General features: G+C 33.9%; 1 protein-coding gene across 2 annotated transcripts in view; it reads left to right on the forward strand.

Moving 5' to 3' along the window:
- Positions 1-13,297, forward strand: part of ST7L (suppression of tumorigenicity 7 like) — a 44,109-nt gene that overhangs the window by 25,571 nt on the left and 5,241 nt on the right. For both annotated transcript variants that reach the window (XM_026675172.2, XM_026675173.2), the window contains exons 13-14: positions 2,310-2,402; positions 6,228-6,367. In XM_026675172.2, the coding sequence (XP_026530957.1) occupies positions 2,310-2,402; positions 6,228-6,367 (233 nt within the window). The remainder of the gene's footprint in view (positions 1-2,309; positions 2,403-6,227; positions 6,368-13,297) is intronic.

The following is a 13,297-nucleotide window of genomic DNA, read 5'->3' on the forward strand; positions in this document are numbered from 1 at the left end:
ATGTCTGCTTTAGAAGTTTTTTTCCTAAGGAAAATAAGAATTCATAAATCTCTTTTTCCCTCACCTTATTTCTCTTTTGAACAGATACTTATTAGTCTGCTTTTCCACATTTATGTTTTTAAAGCTGCTAAATAAAATGCATTTAAATAAAATGACATTCTTTAACTCCCCAAATTTCACTGAATTTAATCTTTCCTTTATTGGGAAACTTAAGTCAAACTGTTGTTTTCATTTTAGACTTGTTAGAAATCTAGAAAAAGATGGATTATAAGAAATCTCCTTAAATTTCTTATAAATCCATCACAAGCAGCCAAGCTTGGTAATATTTTTTGACCATATCCTAAAGATATCTATTGTTTTCGGAACACATAGAGGAAATTGCTGATTTCTGGAGATGATTTTGTAAATAAACTGTATAGAAATAGAATCAGAAATTAATTTTCACTATCAATTTCCAGACACTTTGGAATTCTCACGCTTAAATTATGGAAAAATCTAATATATAGAAATATAGAAACCATTTTTTACCATCCTACTGTGGCATACTTTTTTAAAATACCTGCATTGCAATTACTGCTTTGTTTATACTGTATCATCCAAGAAAGCTTTTCTGAATGGAATAGAGTCCTTAATTCATTATTAGGCTATATAGAAAGCAAAGCCTCTATATCAAAGTAACACAATATAGTTTGTAAGATACTTTGAGGTTTATTTTTTTTTCCTGTCTAACAATATTTAGATGTCACCCTGAAGGCAGTTGTTGAAATCAAAGAGGTCAGAAGCATCATTGTTTTTATTTGAATCACAGTGATCTTACACTGTTAAATATTCAGCTATTTGCAATATTAAAATACCGTTCAGTTTGTGAAAAATGTTACTAGGTTACTAAAAGTAAATTTAGTGGATTTGATGAAGAAATGATGGCATTGCTTAAAAAGAGTTTGATTGCAGGTTCGTCAAAGAAAAGTTAAGTATGTTTTCCTGTTAAATATCTGTTTTGAAACCCTCCTTTGTATTTTTTTGGTGGCTGCTAGACAAATCACACTGTATTTTATACTGATAATACTTTCAAAATTTTCATAGATAAGTTTCTTATCCTTTTTTATAAACTTTACACTGAGAAATGATTTTATCAAGATCCTATATATGTAATATTTGTAGAAATTGAGATGAGAGCTAAATACATCTACCTAAGCTATTATCTAAATAGCCCAGGTTTGAATACCAGAAAGGTATAGCTAGCTGATAAGAGCTAAATAGCTTGAAATGGATCTATACTAGTCTCCCTTTATTTCTTTGTCAGTAAATATAAATTTAACACAAAAAATAGTTCGTTGCAAAAGCAACCGCCTGTGAAGGCTCCTAGATTGGTGCTAAAAGGCAGAAGCAGAAGTGGTATGTTCTGTCCCATATTTGGGTAGAACAGGTTGCCCCAGGGGTGGGATGCTACCGGTTCAGCCTGGTTCTATAGAACTTGTAGCTGCGAAGAGCAGCTGACATCGAACCGGTTTGGTGTTTGGCCCACCCGCCTTCCCGGGCTCTAGGCTGTCCTTTATTCCCTGCTTTTCCCTCCTCAGCTGCTTTGCGCGGCATAGCTGAGGTGAAAAAGCCAGAAACCAGGATTTTCAAACGCGCACCCGAGCGCAGCACTTGTCAGCTGTCCAGGTGGCACAGCTGATGATTTCTTGCAAACACTGCACACATGATTGTCCCCAGTTCGCTCCACTGGCTGGCCCCTCCCCTTCCCGCCCATTCACTCCTTACCTGGCATGAGAGCCATCCAACTTGTCTGGTTTGGTAAGTTGCTATTTTTCCTTCCCCCCCCCCCCCCAACCATTAGCTGTTCTGCTCTGCCAAGAGATTTAGATTAGCTAGAAAGCAGGAAATCCCTGGATTTCTTGCTTTCTAGCTAATGTAAAAGCAGAGCCGAACCTTCCTTAAGATTGAAGTTTTTCAGTGCAGACTCAGGTAGCTGATTGCAGATAGATAGATCTCTAAGTCAATCTGTGATTCTGTGAGCAATTCAATCTGTCTGCCTGCTTTGCCTGCTTTTGGATAAAAGTTGCTCTTTTTTATAAAAAAAATCAATATTTACATAAATATTTATATTATTTACATACAAGCCACACCCACCCAGTCACATGACCACCAAGCCACACCTGCAAACTAGGCCACACCCACAGAACCAGTTGTTAAGAAATTTGAATCCCCCCGGGTTGCCCTGATAAAAAAACACTCAATTTGTAGAAATTATAAAGTAGTTTTTCTATGACTTGATATTTTACCAATCATTTTTACCTCTCTTTCAGCATTTAGAATGATTCCATATCCATTAGAAAAGGGTCATCTATTTTATCCCTATCCCAGTTGCACAGAGACAGCAGATAGAGAGTTATTACCAAGTAAGTGGCTTTTTTCATACATTTTTTCTTTATCTAAGGTATAGCATTTGTATAATGTATTTCTATGCAAACACATTCCATAAATCTGTAGGTTTAAATATTTTTAATTTTAAATATGACAATCAGGAAGAGTAGTATCGATCTGCTATATCGATCTCTCTTTATGTTAAATTTTACATGTGCAGTCTTTGCAGTGCCGCTCCCTTTCTACATTGAAATTTTTACTTTATAAAGCATGGTGAGAAACCTTAGTTCTTTAACCTGTTCTTGGTCTTCTGATTTCCATGAGCAATGGCTTGAATAATCAGTCATCAGGAAAGTTAGAACTGTATACTAATAGCATTTGGAGACCAAAATAATAATAAAAAATAATACATGAAAATAACTTGCAATATTCCTTTATTTCCAAGATATAAAAGTATAATATGTGATAAATGCTCTGTATTTTTGAATTAAAGTCATATTTTTGATTCAGCTGAACAAAATAAAATAACCTTCCTTTGATACATTCTTGATTAATTGTTTAGTACAAGGGAATCACATTAGGTGGTGCTTGTTCTCACATTCTTGGATCAAAACAAACATTTGAAGCATTTATTGAACAAAGCTTTCAAACTATAGGAATGGTAAATTATACCAGTGATCTTGTGGGTTTGATTACTTTAAAGGAACTGCTTGGATCTGAGTCAATAGTAAGGCATTTTCAGTTGCTTCTTTCTTTACTGGCAATTTGAACATATATGAATACCCTGTTTCTCCAACAATACGGCCTCCCCCAATAGGAAGTCCCAGCATGTTTTATAGGCATGAAATGAAATTAAGCCCCTCCCCCCAAATTAAGGCCTATATTAAAACATGCGAAATGGGGGGGAATGGTGGGGGGGCTTGCCATTAGGAAGTACTTTTGTTGCACACCCGGATATGGTGCTGCCTGCGTTGACCTCGATACGAAGTGCCCCACCAATGCTGAGGTCAACATCCAAGCCATCGCTGCCCGCCCACCCAAAGATGCAAGGGGGGGGGAATTAAGTCACCCCCCAAAAGACGGCCTAGCCATTTTTTCGGGGCTCAAAAAAAAATAACACCTGGCCTTATTATATGAGAAACACGGCAGTGTAGAATGATACAAAGATTCCTACTCCATTTTTGGAGAGGCAAGAAGAAAATAAAAAGTAGTGACTAAAAGAATTGGAGATAGGAGATAATAAAAGGAAAAATTAAACTAAAATTAATCTGTTTAATACCAACAGAGCTCACTTTATGTTTCTGTCATTTAAAATCTTAACTCCGTCCAGCCATTACTTTCATTCTTTTCCCTCTATTAGTTTTTCATATAGATACACATACATACATATATAGATGCATGCATACATACATCATGTCTCACAGTATTTTGAATCTATATGCAATACAATGTACTACCTTGGAATTAAGCATACAGTCAAGAATGTATCAAAGGAAGAAATGAAACCATGATTATTGGATATTGACTCCACTACTCACAGTTTTGTCATCTGTAGATTTTATATAATTCTTTTTTAATCAGATAAAAATTAGACTGTTACTCTCTTTATACAAATACTGTATGCAGTATTCCATGCTAACTACAGTGATATTATGCTGTTTAGTTAGGTAGTCCTTGAGTAACGACCACAATTAGGATCAGGGTTAGGGTTAGAGTTAGTTGAAGCAAGTCAGTTGATTATGGAATGGAAGACAATATCTTTAAAAAGTTCTTACATATAATTCCTATAGTTCCATATATCTAATTTTCTAGATAATTTAAAAACTCCTTTTAAATTAATGCTGTTCGTTTAATCATTTGCATAATAATGGCATCAAAGATTATATTGTTTGTCTGCAGCACTGTGGTTCTGTTCTAGTTTATCATAAACATGAATTAAATCCCTGCAAGATTTTTAAGGATTGACTGTTGGGGTTAGGCAGTCTGAAAATATGTTACTAATTTTTCTGTTGCTGGGTGTAAATTTTTCACATAATGTAAAGCCTTATAAACTATTGTTTCATAGTACTTGCTGTTGAGGTTTTGTAAAATAATAATTTAGTCTGGTTTAAAAAAAAAAAAATAAGTTCTTGAGTTCACAAGAACTCAATCAAAAAAGAAGAACCGACCTCTTCCCTGGTCCAACACCTCAAAGCCACAGGACATGAGATTGACTTTAAAAATACCAGAACTATCGCCAAAACTGAACACTTCAACAACAGAATAATCAGAGAAGCCATAGAGATAGAAAAACGCCCACACAGCATGAATAAACAAGATGATACCTCCCACCTACCAGCCATTTGGAAACTCGCCTTCATTAACAAATGAGTACCTAACATGAAGAATGACATCAGACCCACACCCACGAGGGCGACACAAGATGCTACCACCATACTTCCACATAGAAAGCAGACTCACACCCACACAGATGATGAGACACGACCACGGACCAGAAGCTGTACCGCAGCTACATCACTACCCGCTTCAAACCCCTCTGACCCATACATGAAGCGAACGTACGCCCACCATGAAGATGTGGCACGACCACGAATGCAAAGCCAAACAACAGGATCACAGCTCACCAGCTCAAATCCCCCAGCAACTAAGACTAACCTGAGCACAACCAAGCCCCCACCTGAACAGAACACACCCCCAGCCAATCAGAACACAGCCAAGACCCCACTCAATCAAGTCACACCCCCACTAGCAGTTAAAAGGAAGAAGCAGCTGCAAGCTTACATTACTCCGAGAAGCACAAAGCCGAAGACACAAGCCTGAAGATGACAAATGAGATTTCATCGAAACATCACCAGGATACTTCCAATTTTACGCGGGAGAAAACCCAAATAACCAAATAACCACATATACATATATATACGCATACACATACACATATACATGCATACATGCATACATACATACATACATACATATGTAATATTACTAATGCTTACTTCTTTACCTGAAAAAGAAAGAACTTTTTAAACAAATGTATTGGGAAATCTCTATTTGAATGGAATATTTTAGGTATATAAGATACTATAGTTATTATTAGTTTAAAGTACAGAGACTTAAAAGAGAAGTTCAGAAATCTATCCTGGCTTCTACCTGTGATAGTATAAAAGAGAAATCTGGAGATTTTTGAATCCCGTATGAACTGAAGATATGAGAACAACATACAGTATATAAAAAGAGTACAATTGTGACAGTAAAACCCAATTTTAATAAATAAATAAAATCCAGTTACTGTAATTAAATTCAGTATTAATAATAAATTCATTAAAATAAACATCAATGCAATTACAGATTAAATCTATAAAAATACAATATAAAAAATCAGTATTAAAAACAACCAAATATGTGAAAGATTTATATTCCTTATAACTTATGATATAAGTTATAAATGTTTCCTAACCCAGTAGATAGCTGGAGTGACACAATATATAGTTGTAGCAATATTTTACAAATATTTAAACTGCTTTGGCATGTTCAATTTAGGAAAGGTAGAAAGAATACTCAACAGGCCTGTTTTTTAAGAGTCCTCTTTCAGCTTGTTGAAAGTTTGATAAAATGTGTTCCTGCTCTTAACCAACCCCTTTAGTAATCTTTATTTAGAGCAAATTTTACTTGAATAGTGTTCAAGAATGATTAGTCTTCAACTCCTATGTTTTATTTAAAATGAAATTTAAGAAAACAATTATGATTCTCATTACAGTAGAAAAGCCTCAAGTATGCTTTTGTGAACTAAAATGTGGCAACATAAAATCATTTACAATTCCTAATTCATCAGATAATTGGTTTTCCTTTCTTTCTTTCAGCATTTCATGATGTGTCTGTATATCCCCAGAAAGATCTTCCTTTTTTCATCCATTTTACAGCAGGGCTATGTTCTTTCACAGCAATGTTAGCCCTTCTCACACACCAGTTTCCAGAACTCATGGTCATTTTTGCTAAAGCTGTAAGTATTGTCCCTACTCCAGGGTTTTCTTAAGATGTTTGTGAGGCATGCAGAAATTGAATGAAATCGAGACCTTCGTCTCCAGGTAGAGCCACAGACATCTAAAAATCTGATTCAACATTAATTGTGGTTTCTCTTCTTCTTTTAAGAAAAATTTATTAAAGATCAGATGAAAATCTTAAGGTTTATTTAGGCCATCTTAAATTAAGAAGCAACATTTAATATGACACAATTTTGGGCTTTTAAAGTTGGGAACCTTATTCTGCCATTTCAAATAATGTTTTTGTAACTGTTAGAATTTGTTAATAATGAATGTTTACTTCATCAGCATGAAACTATTTAGATTGTAAGCTCTCTGGGCAGGAAGAAATTTTCCCTCGGTATCCCTTCCTGTTATTGGACAAATATAATAAATACTTGTATATTTTCTCTTTGCCTACTAAATAAACTTGGGGGAGGACGGGGAGCTGAATGGAATTTGTAATATGGTGCTATGACCTAAGTGTTACTACCATAAATTCAAGTCTATCTGCAAATGTTTTCATCTTGCCTGAGGAAAATATAGTGTAATAGACTAATTGATATAGTGAAATTGGAACCATGCAGAGTTTTCCTATTTTTTACTTGTATTTTCAGCATATATATTTATTGAAATTTGAAAATAAAATTCAATTTGTGTGTACAATTGATTAAATCTGAAATTATGTACAGTTTTTTTTGTTCTGTTAGTAATCCTGAAGAGAGAAAAAGAGACTTTGTTTCACCTGACATCCAGTTCCAACTCATTGCATCACTTTAGACACAATTTTTTTGTAGATTCAGAGAGTTTCATCTGTATGAATTTCTAAATATTTTTGCTACCAAACTTGCTGTCCTATCTAAATTTAGACCAGTGAGAATATAGTGGACTTCAATGAGTTTTTAAATAAAAGTCAAAAAACAGGATTAAACTAGCTAGAAAAATAGAATTATTATTCCAAACTGAACATCCTGCATAATCTTGAGTATCCCTTAAAAGAAACAAGAAAATATTGTTGTTAAGTATCTAATAATGAATTTTTATATTATATTGATGGACTTAATTGGACTTGTCATCAAGATCTTTCCCTTTAATAAAATTAAAAATTAACTTTCATGATATTCATTTTATGACACCAACCTGAATCTAAAATAGTACATAGTATAGTTAGTAAAATAATGTATGATTTACTCCAGTATTGTTTAGTTTCTGTTCTATGGTTGTTTTGGATGACACTAAATGGTGATTTTTACTACAAACTCATCCCAAAAGCAAACTTTCATTATCATAAAATTGAAGGATTTCATATCAGTAAATAGTACCATAAAATAAAACAAAATTAACAAAAAGGAACTATAAGCTAAAGAAAGCTAAAAAATTCCTCAGCAAGTAGTCAGATAGTGTAATGAACTGCTAATTTGTATATCAAAGTCTTATGTAATCAGTATTTCATTTTAATTAGGCATTACTAAAACCAGTTTGTATGATAAATAAACCTAGTTAGCACCAAATTTAAAAATTATTGTAGGAAAACGTTGCTGGATTTGTTAATGGGAAGAAGAAGCAAATCTAATTGATTAATATTGTTAGGACTTCTTTAATAAAATTGTGATTTCTGAAGATGTATCAGTCAAATTACATAATAAGATAAAATGTTACATTAACAAGCAACAGATAATTGCTTGTTTGCTTTTTTCCACTTGTCTCACCTGTGTTGCCACAAGTCTGCTCCAGAGGGCGCCCCCAACTTTAAAAATTAGTTCTGTACTATGTTCAGAAGGGAACTGCTAAGTGTTATCATTCAATTAACAGATGGACACAATCAGTACTTTTAACAAATAGCATATGATAATTATTAATACAGAAAGCTTGAACTGATTAATGTTTGCTTTTAGAAAATATTCACATATTTTATATGTGAATGACATTCAAAGTTTTACTTGTTGAACAAGTTTTTCCGGTGAAATTGATGCTTAAAACATCACTGAGCAGTGTTTCAACTGACAAATGGAAAAGCAGGAAGGCCTCTTTGATGTTTTCCACTTAATTTCAGTTTTATCATCTCCCATATTTTTTTCATAATCATAACAAAGTGATTTCTTATAAAATGGGAGGGGAGTAATCATTCAACTTCCCTTCTTTAAATGAGTTTTTAATAAAGAAAAAATGATTCAATGACTTTGTATGCATACCAATGTAGAATTATAAGCAATTAACTTCTGGATGAATTTTAGTATTGCAGCTTTCATTTTTAACATGTAAATTGAATAAACCTCAATGGGGTGAGCTCCCATTGTCGCAGATCCTCCCCATCTAGCAGTTTGAAATCATGCAAATGCGAATAAAAAAATAGGTTCCACTTTAATGGGAAGGTAATGGCATTCCTTGCACCTCAGCAAATAGTCACGCTGGCTGCCTGACCACGGAAATGTCTTTAGACAATGCTGGCTCCCTCACCTTGAAATGGAGATGAGCACCCATCCCCACATGACACGACATGACTGGACAAGGGAAGCCTTTACCTTTACACTTAAAAAAAAATTAATTCTGGGATAATTGATACAGTGCGGGTTTTTCATTGTCTATTCAGAAGTAAGTGTAATTATTTACAGTTGAAGAATGCTATGTCAAATAAGGCTATGGTTTCAATTATTTCTCGTGATTAGTGGATCTGTATAAAATAAATAACATCACTGACCTTTTGTTTGAATATCCATAGATTTAATAAATCCATCTTAATGTGATTCTGTGTGTATCTTTAACAAAATATTTACTAAATTCTAGTTTTTTTATTTGCCACTAGATATTGATTGTTTTGGGTCTGGTGGAAAGAAATAAAGTGGGATGGAAAAAATAATAGAATATCATGGCTAGAATACTGAATAGGTATTGGAGATTCCATTTAAACCGTAATAATCTTGTCTTTTAGCAAGATTCTTTTAAACATATAAATGTTTCCTTGAGGTTAGCATTATTTAACTGGAATAAAATCTTAAATTGGCATTTAATCTAATTTTCTCATGTTATTTCATAGTTTGAGTGTCAGTTAAAATGCATAGATTGCCCCTGTCTTAAAATAATCCTGTGTTTTTAAGTTTCTTGAATGCCAATTAAAATGGCATGCTATCTCAGGAAAGCATTATGGCTATTTGGGGGTTATGAGGAGACCTAGAATCATAGCAGTGGGTGTACTGTGTGTCTGAGCTGCCTGTAGAATTGCAGTCTCAAAAGTATGATCTGTTGATAATTAACTATTGTGATGGTGCAAAAATTAGGTTATGGACACAGTGTTATAGATCTTTGAAATGTGCCCCAAAGGCACTGCTGTTTGTAAGAAGTCTGCTTAAAAAAGGCGTTCCTTTGGTATACTGAGTTACTAAGCTTCACATAATTCTGTTGACCCTGATGTTATAAATTGAATCAATTCATTTTACAATCTTCTAAAAGGTTAAGGTTGGCTTTGTCCTTATGCATTTTAAATATAGAAGATCTTGAGCAGCTGAATAACTCTTGTTGGAGCTGTGTTGAACTTTTAACACACTGAGTAAGCGTGTTAAAACTTGTTTTAAAAAGACTCAATTAGACATTTTTAATCTCTGAAGCTAAATTAAATATTAAACAACCATAAGATTTATTTATTTATTAGATTTATATGGCCATCTATCTTAAGCATCCCTGCTTAAGCAAAAAATGAGCGGCTTACAACAACCGTAAAACTAATAAACAGCAATCATAAAATCAAAAACAATAACACAAACACCCTACACTGTAATTGTCCCTTGGGACATCCCATAGCAGGCTCAGCCTTTTCTTTTCTTTTTTGCTTCTTTATTTATTTTCATGTTATGGCCTGTATTTCATATAAAACAGATTTAATATGGATTCTCCATATTTGGCAATTGATTTGGATATTAAATAGATTTTATATTTCATAAAAGTGAGCTTGGGTCCCCCTTAATTATTAGACAAAAACATTCTGGTAACAATGTAATGAAATGTGGTGTGTCTGGTTTTTAGCCACCCACCCTAATTCCCAGTCTACTAAAATGTTTGAGAACTGTTTTGAATGTTCAATGTTTCTGTCTAAATATGACATTAAACAAAGATATTATACTTGTTCATTGTTTTATTGAGGAAATGATCCAAAGCTACATAATTGTGTGTGGCAAAAGTATGGGAACTTTTTCTTTCTGACGTGCCCACCCTTGGCCTGCAACTAAACATTTCTGACAACTGATGATCAGTTCTAAATGTTAACCCATTCCTCCTTACAGAAGAGCTTCAACTTAGGGATTTTGGTTGGCTTCCTCATACGAACCTGCTTGCTTCAAGTCCTTCCACAAGGATTTAATTTCTAGCATTAAGTCAGGACTTTGACTTGACCACTCCCAAGCATTAACTTTCTTCTGCTTTAACCGTTTATTAAGTGTATGACTCACATACTTTTGCCACACACAAATATGTAGCTTGGATTATTTTCTTTAATAAATAAATGAATAAGTGTAATGTTTTTGACTTTTTTGTTTAATTGCATGGTTTAGGCTGCATTTATGAAAAAATACTGAAAATTTAAAATTCATAAACTTTGAGACCTCACTATAGGTTCATGGCTGAGAGGGAAATTGAATTCAATGTTATGTATCCTAGAACAATTTGATAATTCCAGACACAATTTCTTTTAAGGTTGTGTGTGAAAGAAGCTCAAAAGGTTTTGTACTTGTTTCTAAATTGTAAAGATTAGTACATCCTCAGACTCTTCCAAGTTCCTCATGAATACAAATTGTATTTAAAAAACAAATAGCTCACCACTATTTTTCTCAGTTTAAAGACATTTTAAGTGGACATATGAGATAATCTCAGATAATCAGTACCATTAGTAAAAGAACAAAACTTAATATATTTATTTAGTGGAATAGCAATAATTTTTATATTTTTACTGGATCATATTTCCATTGTTTCCTGTACAATCAGATTGCCAGACAAAACTGTAGCCAAACTGCAAAACGTTACAAGGCCAAAACCCACAGAGAATCTTTTAATAGCTGTAGTGTATGCAAAATGGAATATGACAGCAAACAGCCCAGATTTGGCAGAGTTGCTCCATGGAACTGAATGGGGTCCAGTGGGGTACAGAAATGTTGGCCTACTTATGTTTCAGCTGGAAAGGGCTTCAGAATTTGAAGTCCTGCCTTCCAGAAGCTTTGGATGTCCCACTGAGAAATAGGGTTACTATAACTGAACTGCATGGTTGTTTAACATGAAGAGGGAAAAAGCCAGTAGTGTGTCTTAGACCTCTTTATTGCAAAACAAATGAACCTGCACTAGATTTATATGTTATGAAAACGTATACATGGAATACTAACTTTGCACAACAATCTTCATCTTAATGTAGCCTTAATACAGATGCAAGTAGGATGCAACAGTTAAGGACCATCTGATATCTCTCTCCTTTCATCTTAAGAGCTGAAGTAACAGGGGTAGCTTTATTATGAAGCAATGCAAAACAGTTGTTGATGACTGTTTCCAAGGTATGCAACATTTTCCTGTCAATAACTTGCATTTGCTTACGTTTAATTTTAAGAACCACCTTGAATGCTAAGAAAATGGATTTCTTTTATCCTGTGATATTTGCAGTCAACTGAAGTTAAGACTAAGAGGTGAAATACATTATTTTGAGTAGTTTTAAGGTTGTTATAAACTAAGGTTCCTGAGAGAAATCCATTATAATACTTTTCTATCCTGTAAATTTGCTTTGATTGATAAATATAGCTTTCAGTGACATTGTTCCTCCTGTTTGCTTTATATGAATTATACCCACATCACAAATTAGAAACATATAATAATGACTTTTAATTGTGCTTGGATTTTAATGTTAGTATATCAAAAACAAATATAATGGTCCAATGATATTCTGACCCTGAAACACCAAGGAATTTAATTTTGTGCAGCATGCTTGAAATGGCTGTTCTAATACACTTTTTAAAACCTAGCCTGAAGAGATGAATATATATTGAGGCTTTTCGTTCCTATATCAATTCAGGTTATTATTAAGTAATCTGAAGATTTATAAAGTAAAATATTGTGCTTTCGTTGTGTTCTTGTATGCAAAGAATTTCAAATTATCTCATTAATCCTTACAACAGCATTCAACATAGTTCAGTCTTGATTATATACTGCAAGATTTAAATTGCTATCACTCTTAGGCATTATCCTATTTCAGCTCATTTAATTGACCACTGTACATTTATTTGTAGATACTTCTTGTTTTGTTTTCACAAATTAAAGTTATGCTCAGTTAAAACTTGTACAGATTAGTCTTTAATGCTAACTTGATTTCAGCTGAATTTCAGGGATCTTTTCCATACACACACTTTTAAATAGTATTTGGATGATTGGTACTACGAGTTGTGATTATGCTTTCCCAGAGAAGTAAAAAGTGCTATTTGATAGTATTCAGATTCAGAAAACAAGATTAAATATTCCCATGACAAAATGTATTTGTGTCCCCATCTTTTTATTCATTCCTCCCCTGAACATTAGTTCTTTTTATGTCTGTTTTACACAGTTTGCCTAAGATAAAGGTAAAGGTTCCCCTTGCACATATGTGCTAGTCGTTTCTGGCTCTAGGGGGCGGTGCTCATCTCCATTACAAAGCCAAAGGGCCAGCACTGTCTGAAGATATCTCTGTGGTCATGTGGCCGGCATGACTAAACGCTGAAGGTGTTATCTTCCCACCAAAGTGGTCCCTATTTTTCTACTTGCATTTTACATGCTTTCGAACTGCTAGGTTGGCAGAAATTGGGACAAGTAACGGGAGCTCACTCCAATTACACAGCACTAAGGATTCGAACCGCTGAACTGCCAACCTTTCTGATCTACAAGCTCAGTGTCTTAGTCACTGAGCCACCGGT

This window comes from Notechis scutatus, chromosome 3, assembly GCF_049901735.1.
Source record: "Notechis scutatus isolate UNSWTSFEM ecotype Mainland chromosome 3, rNotScu1.2, whole genome shotgun sequence".
NCBI classification, from domain to species: domain Eukaryota; kingdom Metazoa; phylum Chordata; class Lepidosauria; order Squamata; family Elapidae; genus Notechis; species Notechis scutatus.